At 37.7% G+C, this 26,641-nt stretch overlaps 1 protein-coding gene across 1 annotated transcript; it reads right to left on the bottom strand.

The window, feature by feature from the left end:
• Window positions 1-572: 572 nt before the first annotated feature.
• On the bottom strand, window positions 573-20,625 carry LOC140141810 (uncharacterized). The gene is made up of 16 exons (XM_072163673.1): window positions 19,906-20,625; window positions 19,142-19,303; window positions 16,182-16,403; window positions 15,341-15,535; window positions 14,381-14,626; window positions 14,041-14,173; window positions 10,541-10,883; window positions 10,166-10,375; window positions 9,261-9,416; window positions 8,463-8,744; window positions 7,181-7,342; window positions 5,464-5,702; window positions 4,139-4,314; window positions 3,011-3,168; window positions 2,436-2,753; window positions 573-2,229 (listed from the first exon to the last, which is right to left on the bottom strand). Exons 1-16 carry the CDS (start codon window positions 20,135-20,137, stop codon window positions 1,966-1,968), a joined length of 3,498 nt encoding a protein of 1,165 aa, XP_072019774.1. The 5' UTR covers window positions 20,138-20,625; the 3' UTR covers window positions 573-1,965.
• Between the last annotated feature and the right edge of the window lie 6,016 nt (window positions 20,626-26,641).

Raw genomic sequence — 26,641 nt, 5'->3', positions numbered from 1 at the left:
ACAAATAATTCTAAGTACACCACAATCTAGTTTGTTTTCGTATATTCCCAATATACGAAAACAAACAATTATTGAACTATTCCAGTTGAATTACAAACACCCCTTATGGAAGACACGGAGTTTGAATTTCAAATGAGGTTACCTGAATAGGGCAATCTCTGCGTATGGGCAATCTCTGCGTATGAATATTGCGTTTAAATTTAGTCCATTTTTATCACATCGCTGTACCTTTATTATAATGATTTGTTACAAACAAAAAGGATCATAATAATAATTAGACTTTCCTTCGTATGTTCATTATCTTTGACTGTCTTTAACATATTGTGAAATGGACAAATTTTGTGCATTTTCAACGATGTATCTACGTCGATTTCGCACGTGGAATATCTTCAAAACTAGCTAAATACGTGACCTCGCTTCAATACAGGAGAGTGGTTTTGAATAGACCAACGTACGTCCGATGTCTACGTTTGGAAATCGCAATGTCTCTATTGTTCCATAGGGGTGTCTGGATTTCAAATACGGCATAATAGCCAATTAATGAATCACAAAAAGCAAGATCTCCCAAACAATTGTGGACATTGTTTTCTTGTAGTATTTATTTTGTTATCATACTTATATTTTGTACAAAAAAAGATGCCATAAAATGCATCATTTTAAATAAATTACAGTTACCTAAATATTAGAGATGTCTGGTAGTTGTAAGCTTTCTTGTGACTACTAGTTTAAAGCATAATGCCCGATATATACATGTACGTCAAATTCTAATTTTGTTATTCTTTAGCCAAAATTCTGAAAACTTGTGTCAGAAAGGGTTTCTGTCACTTTTGGGGCTAAAATGGCCAAATATTAGGTTAATTTGGTCAGAAAAACATACAGGTGTCAACACTGTGGGGAATGATTGTGTGGACCATACCCCTGGCAAAATATTGGGGGGATTTATCCCCCATCCTCTGGGATCTACACCTATGTTCATTAAATTGTTATATTACAATCGCATAAAGATCATATTTTTTAGAAAAATGGGGGCATCCTCCAAATGTTACAATATTGTTTCAAATTCCGTATCAAACTAGTTCATGTTAATTGCTTGTGTGAATTCACAAAGAGTGTGCCAGTTGCAGGCTATAGATGAGGTGACCTCAATGTTTATCAACAAAGGCAAGGGACTGGTATATCGATATGCTTGAGTGAACCCCATGCAACCACTACAATGTTCAATACCATTATTGTGGTGTGGCGGGAGTTTTAAAACATGAGACATGAGCATAATATGATGCGCGCCCATACTGCCAGGCAAAAACAATGGAAATTGTGATGATGCATGCGCATACTGCCAGGAATTGACGTCAGATGTCAACTCATCTATACATATGCTGCTCCCAAGTCTTGCCTTTTCCAGATGAAATCCATACACCTCCTATGGAAGACATGACCTTAATCTTCTACACAGGAGATTAAAAGGGCATTTCGTGATCCACTGCATCACCCACCCCTCCTACTTTTCTCAATAAAAGTTGAGATTTTTATATCACTGGAAACCTCTGGGTACATAATGTTTATGTTCAAAAATTTCTTGCAGGTTAATTAGTTTAGCAAAGTTATCGTCAAATTTGTATTTCGTTCTGGTATACCAGAACAAAATTACAACACATTGTCTATAGAGCAGTGTAATACACATAATAATCATACATAATTCGCAAACGCTAAATCAGAATCAACTGAAATTTTGCGAATAAGCTTTTTTCGTGGATATCTACTGAAAAATATCATAAAATAAAAAGAATGCTAGGATCACGAAATACTCCTTTAAATTCTAAATGGGATTACCTAAATTGGTGACTCCATTTGAAATCCATACCCCCTCTATAGATTTGATCTGGAATAGCCCCTTGTATAGTTGTTGAAGAAAGTTTATCCCTGGTACATATAAATATATGTATAAATACAAGGTAAATAGCTCAGTTAAGAAGACTCCCATATAAATAACAAAGTACTAGCAAGCCCAGTTCCTGGCTCTAAGTCATCAGTGTCTACTGACATTATATAGTCTGCTGCCCTTGTTTGGGCTGTTTCATCCACTTTTGCTAAGATTGATTGACAGAAAGCCTGCCACCTTGATGACACAGGGTCCAGTGTATAACGTGTGGTGTCAATCTTTTCTGCTCCAGGAGCTGTTGTGGGATCAATGGCCCAATTGCAGACATCTTGGACGTTAACGGCCCATTCCTGGAAGAGGAGGAAAGATTCAGGGTAAGTGTTACAAAGTAGATTGTACCGATTTTATTACACTGAAGAAACTTAGTTGCTTTGGGTACTTTTTGAAAGCTAGCCCTTGTACGTGGGTGCTATTCAATGTGAAATACAAGCAATTTATTTATATGAAGATCATTTTTAAACGATATATTTGTCAAAACATCAGTAGGAAAGGTTACCTGATCCATATAAAGATGTGAAACTGAAATGATTGGTATAATTTGTATCCCGACTACACATGCATGTCGTTGTGGAAACTGATCGGGCTCACACTCCCAATTTAATGTGTAGTAATATATACCATCCTCCTGTAGCTGACCCAGCACACCCCACTTCTGAAGCATCGGCGGGAATAAGTGGCGGTTGTTTGGACGCACATGCCAGTAGTTACGAGTTGCTCGGATTTCTGTAGCCAGCATGAGTTGACCGGTTGCCATGAGGTTGGAATCCTCAAATACTTCTCCTAATGCAGCAAGGGCATGGTAACAGTTAATAGCCTGTAATGGTGAAACAGAAAAAAGATGACCCTATGTACCAATCATTTTGTCTTACTGTAGGATCAGCCCTCCCCACCCACCCATCGCTTAGATCCCTCCCTGTTGTTTACCTCACTGGTTGATTCTTCTCGTCTTGTACCTCCACCAATCCCAGTAGCCCAAGATGACCCTATAGGCTTACCAAGATCCTATCAATTTACTGTAGGATCAGCCCTCCCCACCCCCACCCTTTAGATCCTTCCCTGTTGTTTTATTACCTCACTGGTTGATTCTTCTTGTCTTGTCCCTCCACCAATCCCGGTAGCCCAAGATGATCCTATGTACCAATCCTTTTGTCTTACTGTAGGGAAATACGTATCCGCCTTGCTAGGACTTCCTACATCTCTTGCCAGTGCCATGATACGATCATAGTTCTCTAAAATGAAGAACATATATGCAATTTTACAATGACGTCTTTAAAGAATTCTAGAGTAGTCATGAAACAGGACATAAACATTGCTTCTTATGATATAGAGCAGGACCAATGTTGTAACCAGCAGTTTTGTCCTGGTGAAGTGGGTTTCTGATGGCATAATATGAAAATGTTCAAAACTTTGCAAATTTGTACCCAAAATAGTGGAATTTTCAGTTACTTTTTGTTATGACTTGGGGAATGGGAGAATGTCCCCATTCCCCACCCCAGCATTGATAAACTTGCCTGTTAGCACAGATGGTTCACAACATTCAAAACTACATCCATTTTTTTAACTTGTGTAGATATGATATTGTACATGACTTTGTATTAAATGTTTTCAACATTGAACCAAAAAGTTAGTACTAAAGTTTAAAATTCTGATAGATGTACTTGTGGCACATCTTTGTTACAATTCACAGATTGAAGATCTGGTTTTAAAAGATATTAGCACTCTATGCCTAGTCTCTGCCATATAGCGATTACGCATTCAAGTGGATAAAGGTATTAATGATTCTGTACCTGGAGGCCACTCAGAACAATACTTGAAAATATATCCATATGAACGAATATGCTGATTATATTGGTTTTGTAAAGCAAAATGATGATCTGTGGGGATTCTCATATTTCATAACCTACACAATTATCTAACTAGTTGTAGTTTCTGTCTTTTTGTGTATTGCTCAAACATCTGATGGGTCGGTGGGGATAAAGATTTGCAACCAAAGAACGTTATGTATGATATTTGTGTACAATATTTGTTAACATGGTTAAGGGCTAATTTGATTTTTTTTTAATCCTTGCTAATCATGCTAATAGTCATTTTTGAAAGACAAATCATAATAGTTGCTTACAACATTAATGCAGGAGTGCCCCCACCCACTGAAATTTGGTGAAGTTAAAAGTGGTTTCCAGTAAAATATAATGATCTTACCATTTTCCATGGCCCAATCCATGTGATATTTGGAGTAGTAAGCGATAGCATAAATCCACATTCCTAGATGAAAGTGATGGTCTGCATAGGAGGTGAAGCCAAAGTTGCTCCATGGGTACACCGGTTCCCATTCCTGGGCACCACGTAGGAACATACCACCCCATACATTGTCATATCTGAGTGGAGGAATGTGTATGTGATTGATATGGTCAATGTAAAGAATGGGTTAAGGGCTGGGGTATGAACGTTTGGACAGTATTTATTTTGGGACATTAGAGCACATCAGACATATCGAATTGCATTCTGAATACGAAGAATGTCATTCTGATATCAAATAATTTAGATTTTTTGAAATTCGCAATTTAATACACATTTTATGGCAAATCATTACAAATTGATATTTTTGATATTTAACTGTACTTGAAGTAAACTTTATACATCTGATGATTTATACTTAAAGTGTATGTAGGTGGGATGAAAAGCCGACGATCAATTGAAAATTTTGACCTTTCGTATTGAAGATATCCATATCTTCAATATGAAAGGTCAAAATTTTCAATTGACCGTCAGCTTTTCCTCCTGCTACATACACTTTAAGAATATATCATTAGATTTATATAATTTACTTCGAGGACTGTTATATATCAAAAATTGAAAATTATTTGATATCAGAAAGACATGCTTCGTATTCAGAATGCAATTCGATAGGTCTGAGGTGCTCTCATGTCCCACAAAAATACTGTCGAAACGCAATTAACGCTCATTTTAGATCCCTTAAACAAACGATGCTCATTATAAATTAATGATATTGACCATGTACCAAGGTCAGAATGTCGTTCTAATCAGTTGGATGACTTACAAGTTTAGTTATCTGTCAGAACCTACCATCAATTTGCCAATTTTTTTAATGATTTCTGCCACTTTTAAATTTATAATTCCAAATGTTCCAGTAAAACTATTTTGATAGGGTCATGCAGAATCCGGTTTACACTTCTTACACTGCCACTAAGTTGTCCTACTACTTCTTGCTTTGTTATAGGCTGGTTACAAAGCAGCGATGCTAATTATATACTACTGAATTGAATGTTTGATAGCTAACTACTATATACAAAGCACAAAGCAGCAATGCTTACTTGATAGTGCCCCTCTTCCATATCATATTCTCAATCTAATATAGTATAAACTGATAATACTCTCTCGAATGTCATGAATGTATTAGCCCTTGATAGCTAAGTTGACTACTATACTAAGCAGCAATGCTTACTTGATAAGACCCCTCTTCCCTGTTCCCAATCTAATAGTAGCTACCCATCTGCACTACTTACTTAAATGTATTGGCCACTGACAGCTCTCCATCCACAATCCTCAACCACCGGTCAAGACAATATCGGAGGTCTTCATCAAGTTTCTTGTAGTGGTCAGTTTCAAACGCTCGAGAAATACTAGCCAATCTTGCTACCATAGCAATGTCTTTGCCTGACCAATAGCTTTGGGCATCTGATTGCATGCAGTGCTCTGTGACGGTCTGGTAATCGGCATCTTTTTCAATTGCATCTAGGATTGCCTGTGAAATGGGAAAGATTAATTTGAGTGAGAATGAAAAACATTGTGCATTGCACTTACTCTTGCAAGTATGCTATATATAATTTACTAATATTAAATCATTATAGTTACCTAGCTGGGGGTTTACACCCCCCAGCTAGGTACTGTAATGCTCTCCGATTCTTCTTTCTTTCTTCTTCTTCTTCTTCTTCTGGCAACAAACTTCAAAATGCTTCTCCTCCTACATGTTACACCCTACAATTACGTAACTTGCACATATGTATCGCCTATATCCAGTGCCCATATGGTGCAAACAGAATTGGGATCAAAGGTCATTAAAGGGCATTTTCGGTATATAACCAAATATCTTCAAAATGCTTCTTCTGCCACATATTACATAGCACAATGACGTCACTTACACATGTGCATCGGCTTTACCCAGTGCCCATACCTTTCACACAGAATTGGGGTCAAAGGTCATTAAGGGGGTAAAATCTTACAATTGCATTATCTGGACATCTGTAAGGAGTATGGGGCTCAAACTCGATACAATATATCTCATGACCAGGGGAACATTTTGCGGGGTCAGGTCAAAGGTCATGCAGAGGTCAAATTTTAGAAACGCATTTCCTGGACATCTGTAAGGGGTACGGGGCTCAAACTTGGTGACAACAAACTTAATGATCAGGGGAACATGTTGGAACAATTTGCAGGGGTCAGGTCAAAGGTTATCTGGGGTCAAATCTTTATAAATTCATTTTCAGGATATCTGCAAGGGGTATGGGGCTCAAACTCAGTGACAACAAATCTCATGACCAGGGGAACATTTTGCAGGGGTCAGGTCAAAGGTCATGTAGAGGTCAAATTTTCTAAATGCATTTTCTGGACATCTGTTAGGGGTACGGGGCTCAAACTCCACAACAACAAACTTACTGACCTGGGGAACATTTTGGAACACTGTGCAAGGGTCATGTCAAAGGTCATCTGGGGTCAAATCGTAGAATTTCATTTTCTGGATATCTGTAAGAGGTACGGGGCTCAAACATGGTGATAACAAACCTCAAGACCAGGGGAGCATTATGGAACATCATGCATAGGTCAGGTCAAAGGTCATCTGGGGTCAAATCTTAGAATTGAATTTTTTGGACATCTGTTAGGAGTACGGGACTCAAACTCGGTGAAAACAAACCCCATGACCAGGGGAGCATTTTTGGAACATTTTGTAGGGGTCAGATACCTCCACAACACCAACATGCCCCAGCTAGGTTTGTGGTCTATGACCACCATTTGCCACTAGTTAATCATTACTTTTGAGTGAAAATTTAACCGAAACTCGCCTCGTAGTCAAACATTTTAGGCCCCTGAACTCCCTGAGCAGGCCTCAAAGTCAAAGCTGCAAGAAGCTTCACTTCACAGATTGTACACACCCCCACAGTACACACCCCCACCCACCCACCCACCCACATAAAAATCTATGCAACCTTTTCATCAATATCGTACCTGCAATCTTGTAGGATGATCTTTAATCCTTGCTACAGCCTCAGGAATTGGTTCCATAGATGCACGTGGCAATGCTTCTTCCATTACCCATCTATCACCTATATGACCTTCGAACCCAAATGGTGGCATTTCTATAAGGTTCTCACTGCCCAGGAGCTCTTCCTGTAATGAAAAATATGTAACTTGTTTTTTTTTTTTAAGAAAGCTTGATTTCCTAGAAAAACCAATAGTTGAGAAAAAACTTGGCCAATTTTTGGGTTTTTGACCTGCGATTTGGGTTGAAAAATTTTGGCAACACTATATCCCAACAAACACAAAACGTTTTTAAAACGCTTTAACAGGTTATATTTCGGGTTTGGAATTTGGTCAAAACATTTTATAACATTAAATGTCAGGTATTATAAAAGTCATGAACCTATGAAAACGTTTTAAAACAATTTGCATGAAAACACACTACAATAAAAAAAAAAATACTGTCCAAATGTTTTTGCAAACATTTTTTGGCAAATATTTTGTTACCACTTAGAATGTTTTGCAGTATGTTTGCAAAAAATGTCTTGAATAATATGAAGACGTTTTATACCCGTTTTGTGAATAATGTCGAAAACGTTTTTGCTGAGATTGGATTGAGGAGTTGGTTCAGTCTTGGTGTCGCTTTGAACCGCTTTTTGTGACACATGCTGTAATGAAATGATAAACTGCACTTTTCTGCTTTTACTGCTTCTAGATATATTTTTACTATTGGCTCACGAAAAAAAAAAAAAAAAGGACACTCACTTAATTGTCACTGTGATCAAGTACGTTTGTACGAAACGTTAGTATAATAAATTATATTTTATTAAATAAAATAATAAATGATATTGTTCATGACTGTTTATTTATACTGGAGGGGTGGTTAATCCCGAAAGCGTAAAAATGGTGTGAGTTTGCAAAAAAACATGGGTAGGAGGAGACTTTCACAACCCCACCCATAACCCCGGGGAGGTTCTTCGACAAAAAATGGGGGGTGTACCACGCAGACTTTCAGATGCTGACTTTCTCTATACCTACTTTTTGCCTACCCATATCAGTATACCAATTTTCAAGAAAAAGCACCCAGATTTGCCATAATTGGGCACTTTAAGGGCACTTTTGCCCAAATGCGCCCATTGATCTTCATTGAAAACCCACTCATTGATACACCTCCTAGGCATGGCACTGGTCAATCCGAGTATGAATAAATCCCGGGGAATAAATACATGTAGTTTTCTCGTTGTGGCCACTTGATTCTTCAGTTACTTACATGATGCGGTAGTACAACCATCAATAAGTTCTCTTCTGGATTTTGCCCAAAGAAGTCTCCACCCATCTTATTCCAATCAAAACTTATGTATCCCTTATCTGGGTTCTCGGTATCCGCACCAAACCTGGTCTTGGGTTTGTAGGAGTACACACCAGCGAATTGATTCAGACGGTTAGCGTGTGTGAAATCTCCCTTGGGTCCACTGCCTGCATATACTAATTGCATGATACCTGTGAAGCCATCTGAGTTTGGTGATACTATGGAAGCTCCTTTGGATGTCAACTAGAGAAAATCGATATAACAAAAATCAGGAAATGTTAAAGAAAACATGTAAGGATGATGAAATAAAATAAACATGGAATTACGATGCACTTAAATCTACAAGAAACTCAACCAAATTCAAAAACCTTTTACAAAAACGTGATTTTAAGATCCAAAACAAGAGGTTTATTATCAGGTTTATGAAAAGAAAATCTGAAATAGGGGTCCTATTTTCATAAATTTGAAATTCCCTAACTGCACAAACTCACTGCTAAATGACATTTTGTTGGGCTTCACAATCAGTTGTGTGATTGAGGCTTATAAATTTGTTATAGCATAGAGCCATAGATGGATGTTTTGTCATCTGGCCATCCAGCTCTCTGGATAGAATTAATTTAACCAGCTCTACCACTTAAATGCAACAATCAATGAACATTGGTTATGGGTGATAAAATATGATGAACTATTGTTTTGCGTTACATTATCTGCATATTTATCAATATTAATCAGCTTATTTGCATCTTCTAAAAGCTTTACCTGCAAGTTCACGTCTTCCGAAAAGTATGTAACAAATTTCCTGGTTGTTCCTGGTAGCGCATTGCCTGGCTCAGATAGCTCAAATATGAAGGACTTACTGCCAGAGATGAATATTGGTGTTGGACCTGGCCTGGGTGGTGCTGCTTCAGTCCGGATCTGTACAAAGTCAATAGAGAGAGAGGGGGGCCATGGTAAATTAACACTAAAGCATCATATTTGGTCATGAATAAATGCTGGAAAACTCTCTGATAGGTGAACAGAGCATCACCAAAATACTTGCTAGGCATATTCCTTGATATTGTGCCTTGATATTTAGGAGGTGCAGAACTTTCATAATTATGGAGTGTTTTTAAAGGAAGGTAAAGGAAGGTTTTATTTCAAACTCTAATGGTGACCCGCAGGTCAACTTGCTAGAATTGTACATTAAACACAACTAAGCAGACACAGTGCAATTAGCAGGCAGCAGCTTAATCAGCGCCAATATTGCAACATTGAAACAAACAACTATACAAACATCCAATCCAACCCAACCCCATCCCCCAGTAGGCAATGAGGATAAAGTGCCTTGCCCAAGGACACAACACGTTGGCACGAGCGGGGCTCGAACTCGCAACCTATGGATTATTAGTCGGGCGCCTTATCCACTCGGCCACACGTGCTCTTCATAAGCACGTGTTATCATTTATTGAGTAATTTTTCAATTTTTTCAGAGTAATCACACTCTGGTGTGATCACATACTGAGTAATTTTTAGATGAAAATGGCTTGCATTTTACGAATGTACTTATCCCTTTTATTTGCGACATTGAACATTTTATATACTTTCCGTTAATTGTGAATTGTTCTTAAAATGTTTGACCATTTTGGGCATCCTTTCATATGCCCACTAAAATTCATAAGACTCACCTCATGAGGCTGCGTTCTCCAGTTGTGTGGCTCTGGTGTGATCACATACTGAGTAATTATATTGACTGCATAATTAGTAATGTCAGAAGGTACTGGTATCGTTATGGTAACTCTATAGTTGTTGTCAAATAAGGTACAGACTTCACGGGTACATGTCTTCCATTCTGATTGGTCAGACCAGGCCTCTGATGAACTCACTAAGTACTGTATCTGTAAAATTATCGTATTAAAGCAATAATCAGAGATTTTCTTCAAATGCTCATGCAAAATAAAAATTAACCATTTCTGTAAGTGTTTGAAGGTTATCCCCAATGGCATAGCCATTGGGGTTCTACATTTTAACAAGTATGGATTTCATTCGGAATTGCCACGTACCTCTTCCATTTGACCAGCAGAGCCACTCATGTGAGCACTAATCACCACATTACCACTCCCATCAAGTGACGCCTCGGTCGTTACTGTCCCATAGAACCATGGCGGCATTATGGTTCCACTAAACACAAGTGGGTCACTGCCATCTTCGCAAGGTACAACTGCAGGATTGCGCACCCAGTAGTAGTCATAGTCATGTTGCGGCACTACCCAGTGATGGAGGACGTTGATAGCAAAATACATGGTATTGGTGGAGTTTGCAATGTTGATTGTAACAGTGAGCCCATCACTAGAGAGATCACATGATTGAGTATCGCAGGTGTACATCTCACGCATTGTTTCCCATCTAGTGTAAAGAAAATGAGATATATATTTTATAATTTTTAAAAAAGATCCAACATATATGATATTCCAGACGCAGGGCTTTCTGCATACATGTGACCTGCTCTCACGGAATGAGTTTAAAGTTGGTAGTTTCGAGACCTTCTGGCTGCCGATGTTCTTTGTTTGACGCACACCTGTACAAGCAGGTAGTATGTCCTTTGTGACTGTCCATTGTGTCCCATGCATTCACAAAGGATATACTGCTGGTTTGCAGAATCCCCCATTCACAGAGGCATACTACTGACTTATACAGGTGTGCGTCAAACAAAGAACATTAACTCACCAGCCAATAGGTCTCTAGCAACTTTCGACTTTACCCTCACTTCGCGATTCGCGAGAGAAGGTCACATATAGTTGCATAATGCAGATTTAACATTATGTTTACTTTGTCTTTGAAAGCAATTTGTACATGCAAAACCTGAACTTGTTAAAGTATTACTTTTGAAAATTAATTTTGATATTGCCTTCCTAAAAAAGATAAGTTCCAAAATTACACAAAATTTGATTTTGTAATACAAACTTTTGAAAAATTTGGTATAAATGTTTCAGAAGCCTTAAAGCCATCATATGTACGATTTCGTTCACATTTAATTTTGATATTCATTTATAAAATAATAATCCATATTGAGCAAAAACAATGAGGTTAGATAGGAGAAACGAAACACTTACTATGTTGGCCACTTTGATACTATCCAATAAGTCAAAATTGGTATGATGTAATACAGACACAAAACAAGTTGAGACATGTGTAAACATTACAAATATGCCAAATCACTTTTGACAAAAATTAACCAAATTGATTTAAAAATATAGTACACCATGGCTTTAATGCGTTTGGTTCTTTTCTGCCATTATATTGTATTTACATTAGTGTTAATCCAATTTACTCAAAATTCGAGCATGTGTTTTCTATACTTCTCACACAGAAGGTGGTATTTACCCTGTCTTGGTTCATGAATTAGAATATAAGTGTGCAAATACTTTTGGATTCCAATGCCAAGTTCAAAGTGTAAGTATTCTCCACATGGATTCCTTCCGAATTAATACAGGGTGTTAGTTAGCACATGTATGTCATATGAACTCTATTCTACAGAAAACATGTCAATAGAAATGGGCTATACAAATGGTGAATTTCATATTCCTTATGGCTCCAGCTTATAATGATGCAGGATGATCTTCTGATCACATAAAATGATGCTGCAACGTTTTGAATTGTACTATATTCCATTTGATCATTAATATCTTGATTATTCCAAATTAGGAAGAGAATGGCATGAGAATGAACATCCATGAAAAACCTGAAAGTGTTGAAAAACCTTGTCAAAAAAGCATGTGAAATTGAAAATACCAAAATGAGCTGAAATTAAAAGAAAGTGCTGACATTTGGACAACAAAAAAACCTGAATTCATGTTTAAACCTTAACAATTCCCATGCCTGTCCAATATTGTTTTACACAAGTTTAGTATCATGATGCAGCTAACAAATTCTCCACACGCTCATATCAGTTTTATTGCTTTCAAAGTTATGACCCTTTAATGTAGTGGGGACTTTCAAAGTTATGGCCCTTTAAAGTAGTGCGGACTTTCAAAGTTATGACCCTTTAATGTAGTGGGGACTTTCAAAGTTATGACCCTTTAATGTAGTGGGGACTTTCAAAGTTATGACCCTTTAATGCAGAGGGGACTTTCAAAGCTATGGCCCTTTAATGTAGTGGGGACTTTCAAAGTTATGACCCTTTAATGTAGTGGGGACTTTCAAAGTTATGACCCTTTAATGTAGTGGGGACTTTCAAAGTTATGGCCCTTTAAAGTAGTGGGGACTTTCAAAGTTATGACCCTTTAATGTAGTGTGGACTTTCAAAGTTATGACCCTTTAATGTAGTGGGGACTTTCAAAGTTATGACCCTTTAATGCAGTGGGGACTTTCAAAGTTATGGCCCTTTAATGTAGTGGGGACTTTCAAAGTTATGGCCCTTTAATGTAGTGGGGACTTTCAAAGTTATGACCCTTTAATGTAGTGGGGACTTTCAAAGTTATGACCCTTTAATGTAGTGGGGACTTTCAAAGTTATGACCCTTTAATGTAGTGGGGACTTTCAAAGTTATGACCCTTTAATGTAGTGGGGACTTTCAAAGTTATGGCCCTTTTATGTAGTGGGGACTTTCAAAGTTATGACCCTTTAATGTAGTGGGAACTTTCAAAGTTATGACCCTTTAATGTAATGTAGTGGGGACTTTCAAAGTTATGGCCCTTTAATGTAGTGAGACTTTCAAAGTTATGACCCTTTAATGTAGTGGGGACTTTCAAAGTTATGACCCTATAATGTAGTGGGGACTTTCAAAGTTATGGCCCTTTAATGCAGTGGGGACTTTCAAAGTTATGACCGTTTAATGTAGTGGGGACTTTCTTAGTTATGACCCTTTAATGTATATAGTGAGGACTTTCAAAGTTATGACCCTTTAATGTAGTGGGGACTTTCAAAGTTATGACCCTTTAATGTAGTGGGGACTTTCAAAGTTATGACCCTTTAATGTAGTGGGGACTTTCAAAGTTATGACCCTTTAATGTAGTGGGGACTTTCAAAGTTATGACCCTTTAATGTAGTGGGGACTTTCAAAGTTATGGCCCTTTAATGTAGTGGGGACTTTCAAAGTTATGGCCCTTTAATGTAGTGGGGACTTTCAAAGTTATGTCCCTTTAATGTAGTGGAGACTTTCAAATTTATGTCCCTTTAATGTAGTGGGGACTTTCAAAGTTATGGCCCTTTAATGTAGTGGGGATTTTCAAAGTTATGACCCTCTAATGTAGTGGGGACTTTCAAAGTTATGACCCTTTAATGTAGTGGGGACTTTCAAAGTTATGGCCCTTTAATGTAGTGGGGACTTTCAAAGTTATGGCCCTTTAATGTAGTGGGGACTTTCAAAGTTATGTCCCTTTAATGTAGTGGGGACTTTCAAATTTATGTCCCTTTAATGTAGCGGGGACTTTCAAATTTATGGCCCTTTAATGTAGGGGACTTTCAAAGTTATGGCCCTGTAATGAAGTGGGAACTTTCTTTTTTTGATGTGCTTATTTCTATTTCATTTTCTGTGTGCTAAATCTAAAATATAAAAGCTTACTCATTTGATTCTGTGGCAGCCCATTGTACATCTGTGACATCACTGATAGGTTTTGTTAGATGTAATACAAGACTTAAGATACCTGTGGTGTTTTCACACGAGGCTTCCACAAATCCTGAACCTTGGTCCTCAACTGTATAAAAATGGAAGAGATTTTACAAGTAAAACATTTGGCAATCCCATCAATTATAATGGTCAAGTTAGCTTAATTGGTAAGGCATCCTCAAATTCACCAATACAGCAACATCCATAATAACAACATCAATGGCAACAACATCAACAACAACAACAACAACACAAGAGATAAAAAAAGACAATAAATCAATATATTTTTCCATACCATTTACTTCATCAGGACATTCGAATGATGTGTCTTCCCCATTGATAGCCACCAAACAATATGGCTTCAGCAAAGGAACAGTATTGTTGAAGAGGTGGGTCAACATGGCTGACCCTCTAACTAATGGTACTTCCATGGTTCCGCCATTTTGATCAGTGAAGAGAAAATTAGCAAACATCTCCCCAAAATCTGTCATGATTGGTTCTCCACCACTGTCCTCCATTCCAACTTGGATGCCTGAAAGACCTGCATATTGAAATGAGGAAATGGTAATACCATATCTGTTAAAACCATCCACATACATATGTCCATGGTTTAAGTGTTTACTTTCAGTAGTTTTATGAAACACACACCTTGGTTACCAATACAAACACCCCCTCCCCCCCTCCTCCCCCCCCCCTCATCCAACCAATTGGTAAAAACCCAAAATGGACTGGTATGCAGATGCAGGTCCAGATTCTGCCCGTTTGGGACACTGCATTGGACTATTTTTTATTTTTAAAAGTTTCAAACCATAAATCCCTTATGGAAGACATAACCTTTACACCAAGGGGTGTAGATTTTAAATGGAATCGCCCATTCACGTAACCCCATTTGAAATTCACACTCCCTGTGTGGAAGATTAAGATCATGTCTTCCACCGGGGGTGTATGGATTTCAACTGGAATAGCCCATTGCCTCATCCTGCCACCCTCGATAAGGAAAGTCCTGCATGTCACTACACTATTAGCTATTTGTTGCACTTCAATGTTAGTCCAAATCTATCATACCCATATTGGCACCAATGGCTGAGTTGAGTTCAGTGCTATATCAAAATTCACTTGCCGACAATTTGACCTCCAGATGTCAGGTATGAGTTTTTGTACTCAACACATTCTAAGCGCATTCTATTCTATGAATATACCAACATCGGGCTTAAAGAATTATGTCCATATAGATGAGCATATTTGACATCCTTACCTGAGAATATAGCCAATGGAGCCCCATCTGGTCCTGATACCATTTGTTTCATCCCAGCTCCAAGTTCCCCCAGTTTCACCCATGGTTCGTCCATCTGTCCTGGTGTAAGTTGGTAGAATGGATCCTCTCTATCAGTGGCAGTCCAGCGATCTAATGTGTAGGCATCGTATGTGATGCCTTCTGATGTCATGGTTGCTGTGGAGTAAAATAGTTGCAGGATATAATCATTGTCTGTATCATTCATTGTCATTTTCATCATCACCAATGCTGCTGCTTTTAGTATCGGTATTTATCGGGTGTCATTGTCATCATCTTCAGCATTTTCATCATCATCGTCAGTGTCCTCGTCATCATCAGCATCATTGTTGTTGTCAGTGACAACAATGATTATCATCACAATTATTATCATTATTAGCAGCAGCATTATTAATATCATCATAATATATGTACCATCAGAAGCAGTACTATCATCGTCTTTAGAAGCCATGATAGTAGAACAACATCAACCAACAAACCTTCACCATTAACACTACCACCAGCAACATCAACAAAAACACCAACACCATAAACAATGACAACCACAAAGACCAACAACAACAACAAGAACACCAACAACATCATCAACAACAACATCCACCATGACAACATTCTAATTTCTCATATACGTTGACATTCATTATTATATCATGATTACAGTGACTTTAGCCGTGTGATAGTTTTTACTATCATCCAAGCATTATTTCCTTGCATCCTTCTTTTCTTTCCTTCCTTCCATTTCTTTCTCACTCCTTCCTTTCTTCCTTCATCCTTCCTTTTTTTTCCTTCTTCAATAAAGGCTTACCTGAATGAGGGAATTGTCTCATAGGAGACAGTGGGCCATGGTTAATCTGATTGCAAGCAAAGTGTCCAGTGGGTAATGCTCCCTCTTGTCTCAGAGTCCCAGTCCTCTGTGGAGGAGCGACATCATTCAGGAGATAGGAGGTACCAAAGATATAAGAAACGTCTTCGGTAGATAGTGGAGTGTCTTGTAACTGCATCACTGTAGATGGGAGACCTCCAGCATCTGAAAACGTAACCAAATATTGGCGGGCAATATGTTTATGATTGTATAGACGAATCCAACGAGCCAAGTCATGGTCAGGATTTGGTCGGCCATTACTGGGTGATGAGTCCCCGCAGCACCAACACTGGTGTTGTGCATGCCCAATTGGGTGGATTAAAGTCGCTTAAAATCGATGTTAGATTCTTTTGTGTTGTAAACTGTCATCATTCTTTTGTCTACGTGTAACACGGGAGATAAAATGCAGTTTAAAATACCCTCCAAGGCCGCATCATTTCACCCAGCTATGGCTGCCATTGAGGTGTAGGAATGCGTGAAATTGGATTCGTCTATAGTTCACTGGCGGTGTTTTGTGAGTAGAAGTTTGTGGGTGTGGATAATGTAGGGGTGCTTTTGTGTGGGGGGGATATGCGGGTGGGTGGGTGACATGGTTGGGGTGTGTGTGTATATAACTATGTGATTATTGTGTGTTACTTTCATAAGATGTATTTTTGGGAACATCCCGTTTGTTCGAAGGTGCATTAGTCTGAAAAGAGTTTAGGGGTTAGGTCATTATTCCACTTCTAACATTTTACCAGGTTTATGAGAAAGCATTCACCAGAAACCAAAACTCGCATTTTGGGGGGGGGGGAGGAGGCAATCAATCTAGTTAAAATCTCCCAAGTATACATTTGTGTCATTGAATAGATCGTAGCCCAAATTCCTTGTGAGACATCTCTAATTTTACTTCATTTGTTTGCATTAAAGATAATTATATTGTAGCTGTTCAACCCAGTTATCAATTTTAAAGTCACCTAGAAGTGACAAACCAGAATATATCCGGGACTTGCAAAGATTAATGAACTATGCAAGGACAAGGTAAACGAACATTAGGAGTATATAACAATGGAAACATTTCATGTTATTTAAATGTTGACAAATATTTTGCAAAAATATAGAATGATGACTGTTTTATTGTTCTTGTAGGGAAGCCTCATCTAATGATTATAGAACCTTAAGTTCTAGGATTGTTTCTATTTTATTGAAAAGGCTATAGAAAGCATCTCAACTTTCCAGACATCTAACTGAATTTAAAAAATAAAAAATAAATTTGAATGTGGCCTCAAAAAAGGAAGCGGGTGTGGACGAGAAACATGTTTTATTTTTTATTCAGCCTAACGTTTTAAATACCGTGTTTGTGTTTCCTGGGTATAGGAACTCTTTTAAAAAGAGTGAAATAGCTCGTATAGTTCATTGCACTCTTTAGCACTTAGGCCTAAATCAATGTATCATATACTGCGCACAAAGAGTATTAGTGCCCTCAACTAGTCTCAGCTTTGAAAAAAAAGCAGTATCTCAAAGACACTAGACCTAAATTGCTAAATTAAGTAGTCAATAGATAGAGAAGATTGTTCTGCGTATTTTGATATCTTATTTAGTACGATCCGACTTTATCTTCCAAACTTAAACTAAATTTGAATGAAAAAAGAGAGTATTGCAAAAGTGACAAAAGTTTACTAACTTTTAGACTTTTCTCTCAAAACATGCTAATTATGCCAGCGAGTGTTGATCTGTCTCGCTGCAATGAGCCGTTACAAAAGCCGATGGGAATCGCCCTGAAGAAGGAATAATTTTGAAACTTTTGAAATGCTCTACTTTTCCTTTCAAATTGGTACCGTGTGACTTTAAGGAATCAAGTCGCCTTGTACCGAATGAGGTATCAAGGGAGCACGGTGGCCGAGCGGAACGGGCTACGACTCATAATCGGAAGGTTGCGGGTTCGAGCCCCGGCGACGCCATCGTGTTGTGCCCTTGAGTAAGGCACTTTATCTCGATTACTCCTCTCCACCCAGGTGTGAAATGGGGAGCTGTTATGAATACTGTCCATTGAGCGCCGCCCAAAGGTATGAGCATGCCTTGGGCATTGTATGGCAGCTGACATATTCTATACGGCGGAATAAATGTAAAGCGCTTTGGTACATGTGAAAGGCGCTGTATAAATACCAACATTTATCAAAATACACAGAAATTACCCATCTAATTGTTTCGCGTCTTTTATTTGTATTTCGGTTCATTTTCCATAAGATATCGCTTTTATTTTACGTGTGCGGATACTTTTTGTGCGCAGTAATACGTGTTACACAAGTTTATATAATTGTCATGAAGGGCATGCCCAAGGCTTGGCAACTGGACATGATGATAGTAGCAAGTCATATCGCGTTGTTATTTGTCCAAGAGATATATTATCATTATAGGTTGAGCAAATCCATGTCATTGTTGTCAAAATACTACCAGTACTGATAAATGTCACGTTGTGTAAGGCATGGTGAAGAAATATGGGCTAGTGTGGTTTATTATACCATCATGCATTCCAGCAAACAATAAATGTTTTAAAAAAAATTTAAATAAACGTGTTTTTTCCAATTTGATGGCCGGATTGCAGGAACCAATTATTCTTTAGCCATTTTACTAAAAAAAACTGCAGTGCAAAACAGTGATTGTGTGTTTGGCAACCTAGCTTTGTACATGTTGTATGTCCTTTAGAAAAATCTTACGACAACGTCTGGCATTTGCTGGGATGTTGTCTTTAATTTCGTAAAATTCTGGCTCACCTTTGACGCTGACTGGCCGCTGTCATTTTCGGATTTTATACATTTTTTACCCATTTAGACAATTTTATCTTGTCTCTTGAAAGTGCCCATGCCCATTCCCCAGGAAAACCATGGCTACATCTCTGGTAGTATGCATCTTTGTCAACTTACCACCACATTTGCTCTGACAGTCATCTTCAGTAATGAAATTATTAAGATTTCCATCACACCCTCCATACATAAATTGGACACACTCATCTAGCTCAGCGTTATAACCCCACCGTGTGCTAAGAGAATCGCACGGTCCTGGCTCGATGGGTTGTAGACAAATTTCTGTTTTGAAGACAAAAAAAGATTTGTAAACACACACAAAAATCAAAAACATTCGCAAACGGTAGCAAATGTTGACATAAAACCTTTAAACCTCTTGTAAACGTTTTAATAACATTTTAAATATTGCGGCAAACATTCTAAGTTTAACATATTAAAGTTATTTAACGTTTGCAAAACATAATTTTCGATAAAGTTTTGTATGTTTTGAAAACAATTTTAGTTGTAGTGTTTGTTTGTTTTTGTTTATTTGGGTTTGTGGGTTTGTTTTTTTTGGTTTTTTTGTTTTTTGTTTTGTTTGTTTTGTTTGTTTTTTCATATATACAAAGCATTCTAAAACATTTTTATGAAATGATAACCCGATATTTAAAGCATAAAAAACAATCTTTAAAACGTTTTGATAAGATCTGTGTGTTTAATCGGACGTTCATTAAAATGCCATTTTGTTTGCATTTTAAAAATTGGATAATTCAAACAAAACAACAATATTTTTTTTGTAATTTCATCCGAACAGTACATTTTGCAAACGATTGTGATCTGAGATGAAACAAATTAAATAGAACTAATCTGACCCCAAATTAGGCCTGCAATTTGTGCATACTTACCAATAAGCTTTTCCTTTTCAGGTGTATTTGTAAGAGATAAAAACAAAATAACCGTTATAGTGGCAGCAATTAAAGTCACAGCAAATAAACCAACAATAATATTAATCAACGGCGTTTTCTCGTCATCTACTTTTTTCATACTCGTAGCGTCTCCTTTGTTTTGTTTTTCGTCATTTTGAATGGTTTCCTTTCCTTCCTCCCCTTCAAGTTCGAATGCTAAATTGTCACCCATGACGAAGTGGTATCCCTTTAAGAAAACTTCTCCAGCGTAACTTCGCACAAAGTATAGTTAAGTTGAGGCGTGTTGACTGTCAAAGCTAGGAATGAACATCACCTGTAAACGTGCTACTGAAGTAGGTTGAACATCTATGTGCCTATTTATATAGCTGTCATTTTGATTTCATGCGTTTTCTGTATGAATGAGTCGTCTGCGAATGCCAAAGATTTAACAAACTTTTCCTATACTTTTATATCGTGAGGTGCATAGTCGAAATATTGGCACATTTTAGGGTCTTCCTGCTAAAGTTACATAGTAGCGAAATAGTTGCCAAAGTCTAACAGTTCAAAAGTCCTCTACAATCCAACTTAGTCATGTTAGTGCCTGTGATTGCACCTATTAGCGGATTGCATATAAATGACAGCCTCGTCCTGGTCAAAAGCAAAGTTTCTGGCAAGTTAACTCTCTCCACGCTGGAGTCGACTGCAGACAACAAGTTTTTAAAAAAATGTTTTAAATTTCATAATTGTAAATTTTCATGTCCATATTTGGAATCAGCATGAAAAATGCATTAAAATGAATACAAACAAGCCTGTGGTTCTTAAGATAGGTCTTGATATTTTGACGAAATATCTCAAAACTTTTTATGTTGAGGCCTATGGCTAGCACGGATAGCATTAAGGTTAGACTAGATATTGTTGGTCGAAGCGACCAAAACAATCAATTGTCATTATCTAAATCAATATATTATTGAAAAATAACACTTTGATGTTTTGTAAAAGGTCATTTTGCAAATCATATACTTTAAAAACTTGCTTGATTTATTGTTGTTAATGAGTTATGTACCTTTTACAAAAGTGTTGCTGTTTCAGCCCTCTTTACAACATAATTCAAGAACCACAGGACCTACAAAAGTATCTGTGATACCGTAGAAACCCGTCTATAAGGAATAGAAGCGACTGTGATGATAGCATATTTCACGCTAGCGCCCTCCACAATATTATATCATTATGGAATTTGAGCAAATCATTTACCGACACAAGCAGGTATACAATGTATTATTTTATCTTTATTTCGCATCTCACGAGCATAGCTCACTTGGCAAGGCATAAGACTTTGGTTCTTTAGATCGGAAGATGGTGAGTTCGAGCCTCATCACGGTCACACAAACTTTTATAAACAAAATATTGTTCAAACTTTTCATTTATATTTTCTTGCATTTTCTAAAGACTCCTTTCGTGATCATTTTTTTTTCATTTTTAGTTTAATTTATTCTATTGTTTTTCTTTTATTGTTTCTTTTCTTTGTCTTTTTTTCTTGTTTAATTTTATTTTTCTTTATTTTTCTTTGATTCATATAATATTGGCAGGATAAGGAGAGGAGGAACTAAAGACCCATTCAGTGATTTGCTCATCCGGACGATCGTAAAAATCATCAAAATTCACCTTTGTCATTGTCATAGATGTGGTAACATAGCCTGCTAGTGGTTCAGCAGAAAACCGTGTGACACATAATATACATTTGGCTACATTTTATTATACGATAAATACGAATTTATTAAACATGGTAACAAATATTCTCTAGCAGATCGGTTATACGATGGAACTGGTAGGCATAGGCCTATTATAAATTCGGGATATTAAATATCTTCCTGACGAGACAGATCTGCGCATGTGGTCAAAGACGATTCCTTACTAGCCACAGACCGTCCGCTGGAATTAGTTGAATCGCTATGGCTGTTGGTCGGACCTCTCATCTCTCCACATCGATTGTGACCTATCCCCGACATTGCCCTTATGAACTCACATCCTCCTGTTTTATTCTAATACGCTGGCGAAGTTACGTAATAATCGGATTAACTACCATAGCAATAGGTGAAAACAATTTTTGAATATACCGCGTTATACACTGATACGTTCAGGCGGTACCTCTTCATTGAACCATATCATGCTGCACCTGTAAGATCTTTGAAAAGACCAGTATTGTATTCAATCTATGATTGCAGACATACACAGTACAGGTGATGAGTGTAACCTGCTTGTAGCGCAGCGCGATATGTTCAAAATTGTTTTCACCTATTGCTATGGTAATTAATCCGATTAATTACGCAACTTCACCAGCGTATAATGGCCGAATAAATTCTGACCATCACTTGGCTTGTTGGATTCGTCTATACTACAATTCGCTGTCGAAGTGACGTAATAATCGCAATAACTACAGTCCCAGAACAACGCCAAATATGGATTAAAAGACCTTTGACCTTGGATGTACAACAGCATGTTATGATCTAATGGGAAACTGTGCACATCAACAAACACCATTTCTATCAAAAAGGCAACGTCTGATATAATTTGAAACCACATAAATTACTAGAGTTGGTTCTTCTCTTGGATTTGGACCAAGCTTTAGAATATCGAATGTTGCGTTTTGAAATAAAACAAACCAGAAATTTATCACCCATTGTAAAGATATGGCACATGTACCGAATACATGTACATACATTGGCTGACCTTGTGGATTTCCTGGCCCAGCCATGCTAACCACATAAGGAGATTATACGATTAACCTAGTGCAGCTATTGTCATAGCAGGGTATTATTATGTAATACTCCTGATCCATATTTGGCGTTCTCTTGGACTGAACTACCATCAAGCAGATTGCACTAATCACCCGCGTATGTCACCAAACATAGATTGAATACCACTCTTTTCATAAATACTAATCTTACATGGCGAGTGATTAGCATTTCTTTGACAACTATGGTTTAATGCATAGGTGCCACGTGAACGATGAAGTGCAGGGCTATATATTCGAAATTGTATTCATCAATTGCTATGGTAGTTAATCCGATTAATTACGTCACATCGACAGCGAATAGCCTATAGTATGGGTTCAAGTGGAACAAAAAATAGTGTATGTCCATTGCTAGCTATGGTAATTAATCATGTTAGTGTTTACATCACTACTTCGGTGAAGACAAGAGAAGTGTGCCTTCTCTACCAACGCCTGTGATATAACAGGTGCAAGCGAAACAAAATTGAATGACCAGAATAGTTTCCTTTGTCAGATGAATTGATTGAAGTTTTTGAAGACACTCTATTCTTGATGGGACAATAGATTCAAATATGGAATAATTATTATTCCTCATCTATTTTTTTGTATTGAAAAAACTGCAATTGTGGCAACAGAACAATATTTATTTTGATTTCATTTCAAGTAGAAACAAAATCGTGCTTAAGCCAAAAACGCACCCTACCTCAAGAATTGGGATGGCACAAAGGTGCAACATAGGTTTTTATTGCAAAGACGAGGACAGACAAGTAGTTACAACACGTCTGTCTAACCGTGGGTTTCGCTATTATTTAGAATAAATGCTTTTACTAGTTTCTATAAAACCACAAAATTACTAAAAAAAACTATAAAAAAAACGAAAAAAAAAAAAAAAAACGCACCTAAAATTAAAAGTAGAAAGGTAGATTTGAAGAAAGATAAAAAGAACATGTCAAAAGTTAAAATTAAACGAGAATGAAAAAACGGAACCGGTGCCCGGACCATGCTCTCTTCAGCATGTCTTCAGTTCCAAAGTCTGACGCTCTATCAATTGAGCTATACGATCCTGATATACGAAACAGTCGTTATTATGTCAATACAATTGATTGGTGTTACAACATACTTAGATGGAATGCATAGCCACCCAGTGCCAGTATATATTTGCTCAAACTCCAAATACAACAAGCAACCAATTTTATTGAGGGCGTTTCTTAGGTATATCCTTGTAGACGGGGTTTTACGGTATTTGAATTCTTCTACAGGCTCGCTATGAAATGATCAATGTAATTTTTGCCCAAACTCCCTATTCGCAAGATGCTGTGAACTACCAAACCTTTAATAAGGTTAGGGACCGTTCACAAACACTTGTAAGGGGGGGTCTGATGTAAAAAAAATTAATCGCGAAAATTTTTCGAGGCCCCCCCTTTTCAGACCTCGAAAATTTCAGGCCCCCCCCCCCTTTTTGACATTCAAATTATCGGTCAACCCCATAGAAAAGCATATAAACCCAATTTTCCCAGAGGAGGGTCAAAAATTTCAGCCCCCCCCCCCCTTACAAGTGTTTGTGAACGGTCCCTTAGTTCACAAAATGTGAGGAGTACTGAACTGGGACCCTGGATGACAGGATTTACTAGCATAAGCAATAAAGGGCTTAGTGTCAGCAGCTGCGTACACAATGGACATTGCATGGGCAAAGTTCTTTATCACGTTCATGATCTCTATATAACTTGGGGGCATTTAAGGTCATTTGTACACAAATGACCATTCTTAGTCAGTGGGAGTGGTCTAGTTCGTAGACACATTTCTGATTGGACAATCGCATGATTTCGGGTGCCGTCTATCAGGCCGTAGATGACCCCACGTCATCATGCGTCTTGATAATGCGTAACACACGTGTAGAGGTGCGCGTATGTATCGCGCTGGATTGTTTTTTCATATATACAAAGCATTTTAAAACATTTTTATGAAATGATAACCCGATATTTAAAGCATAAAAAACAATCTTTAAAACGTTTTGATAAGATCTGTGTGTTTAATCGGACGTTCATTAAAATGCCATTTTTTTGCATTTTAAAAATTGGATAATTCAAACAAAACAACAATTTTTTTTTTTTGTAATTTCATCCGAACAGTACATTTTGCAAACGATTGTGATCTGAGATGAAACAAATTAAATATAACTAATCTGACCCCAAATTAGGCCTGCAATTTGTGCATACTTACCAATAATCATTTTTGATTTCGCATGTATAATGACTTATGTACAACTCTATGGAGATTGCAAACCTTACTGATGTGTTGAAGCCATCGAGTCCCAAAGCCAATACGCTGGCGAAGTTACGTAATTAATCGGATTAATTACCATAGCAATAGGTGAAAACAATTTTGAACATATCGCGCTGCACTACAAGCAGGTTACACACATCACCTGTGTATGTCTGCAATCATAGATTGAATACAATACTGGTCTTTTCAAAGATACTAATCTTACAGGTGAAGTAATCAGCATGATATGGTTCAATGAAGAGGTACCGCGTGAACGTATCAGTGCAGCGCGGTATATTCAAAAATTGTTTTCACCTATTGCTATGGTAGTTAATCCGATTATTACGTAACTTCGCCAGCGTATATCTCTCAGAAATGTTGTCCAAGGACATATTTTCAACATACCTGAAGTTGACGGTGGATCAAAATGCCTGACATTGGTTTTCAGGGGGGTCAAAATGTACAAAAAATGTACAATTGGGGTTTTGCATGGGTAATAGCTCAGCTAAAAGTATTCTAATAGGCTCAATATTGGATAAGAGTAATGTCCTACCAAAGGGCTCTGACTAGCAAAAAAATGGACAATAAAATTATTTTTACTTTTGGAGTTTTGACCCCCAAAGTTGGTCCCGGATGGACGAAGTTGCATTTTGAGGGCCCTATATCTTTTAAAGTAAAGGAGTTACAAGTTTTCTGATGCCAGATTTGAATTCTACACAAATAAGTACCCCAGGATACATACTTTTCAAAGTTGTAAAGGGTTCCCTTTATACATTTATGGACCTCCAAACGTTGTCTTTCGCGTTGCGACACATATTTTACGCTGACCCCCCTAAATTTCAAATTGATGCCACGGGAAAACGAAATGGAGTATGAAGCTCAAATTTTCGGAATTTTACTTTCTCATCAATATCTACCATCACACAGAAAAAGACAAAACTTGAAGAGGTGCTGCGGTGCACATCCCTGGAGTTGACATGGAATGGGCCAGCTGTCATTTTGATTTCATGCGTTTTCTGTATGAATGAGTCAACCCCATAGAAAAGCATATAAACCCAATTTTCCCAGAGGAGGGTCAAAAAATTCAGCCCCCCCTTTTGCATCAGTCCCCCCCCTTACAAGTGTTTGTGAACGGTCCCTTAGTTCACAAAATGTGAGGAGTACTGAACTGGGTTCGCATGATTTCGGGTGCCGTCTATCAGGCCGTAGATGACCCCACGTCATCATGCGTCTTGATAATGCGTAACACACGTGTAGAGGTGCGCGTATGTATCGCGCTGGATGCGTAGACTAGTGCGGAATACGCGAACTCGCTAGCAGTACGCGCAACAGAATACGTGAAGTTGTAAACAAGTTTCGTTCATTTTATAATGAGGGGAGTTTTTATGACGGTGGGGGCTTAGTTTTTGCTTTAAAAATTGTTTACAGTTATTAAAATAATATTTAACTGACTAAGAATGAGAATAAACGATAGGAATTTTTATTTTGCCTATCCTCTACCTATGATAGACGACAGACAGGTCCAATATTTTTATCGTAGTGGATACCGGCATCCACTACTCAAAATATTGGACACCGTCTTAGGGGCGCCGCTAATCGCTGTTGAAAAATAATAATAAAAGGGGTGTCTCAGGTGGGATGTGCCCCCCCCCCCTTAAGTGGGACCTGAGAGCACATCAGATACACCAAATAGCATTTTGAATA

Source organism: Amphiura filiformis, chromosome 20 (genome assembly GCF_039555335.1).
Source record: "Amphiura filiformis chromosome 20, Afil_fr2py, whole genome shotgun sequence".
In the NCBI taxonomy this organism is placed as follows: domain Eukaryota; kingdom Metazoa; phylum Echinodermata; class Ophiuroidea; order Amphilepidida; family Amphiuridae; genus Amphiura; species Amphiura filiformis.
The sequence above is the reverse complement of the archived record's forward strand: the minus strand, read 5'-3'. Positions and strand labels throughout refer to the sequence as shown.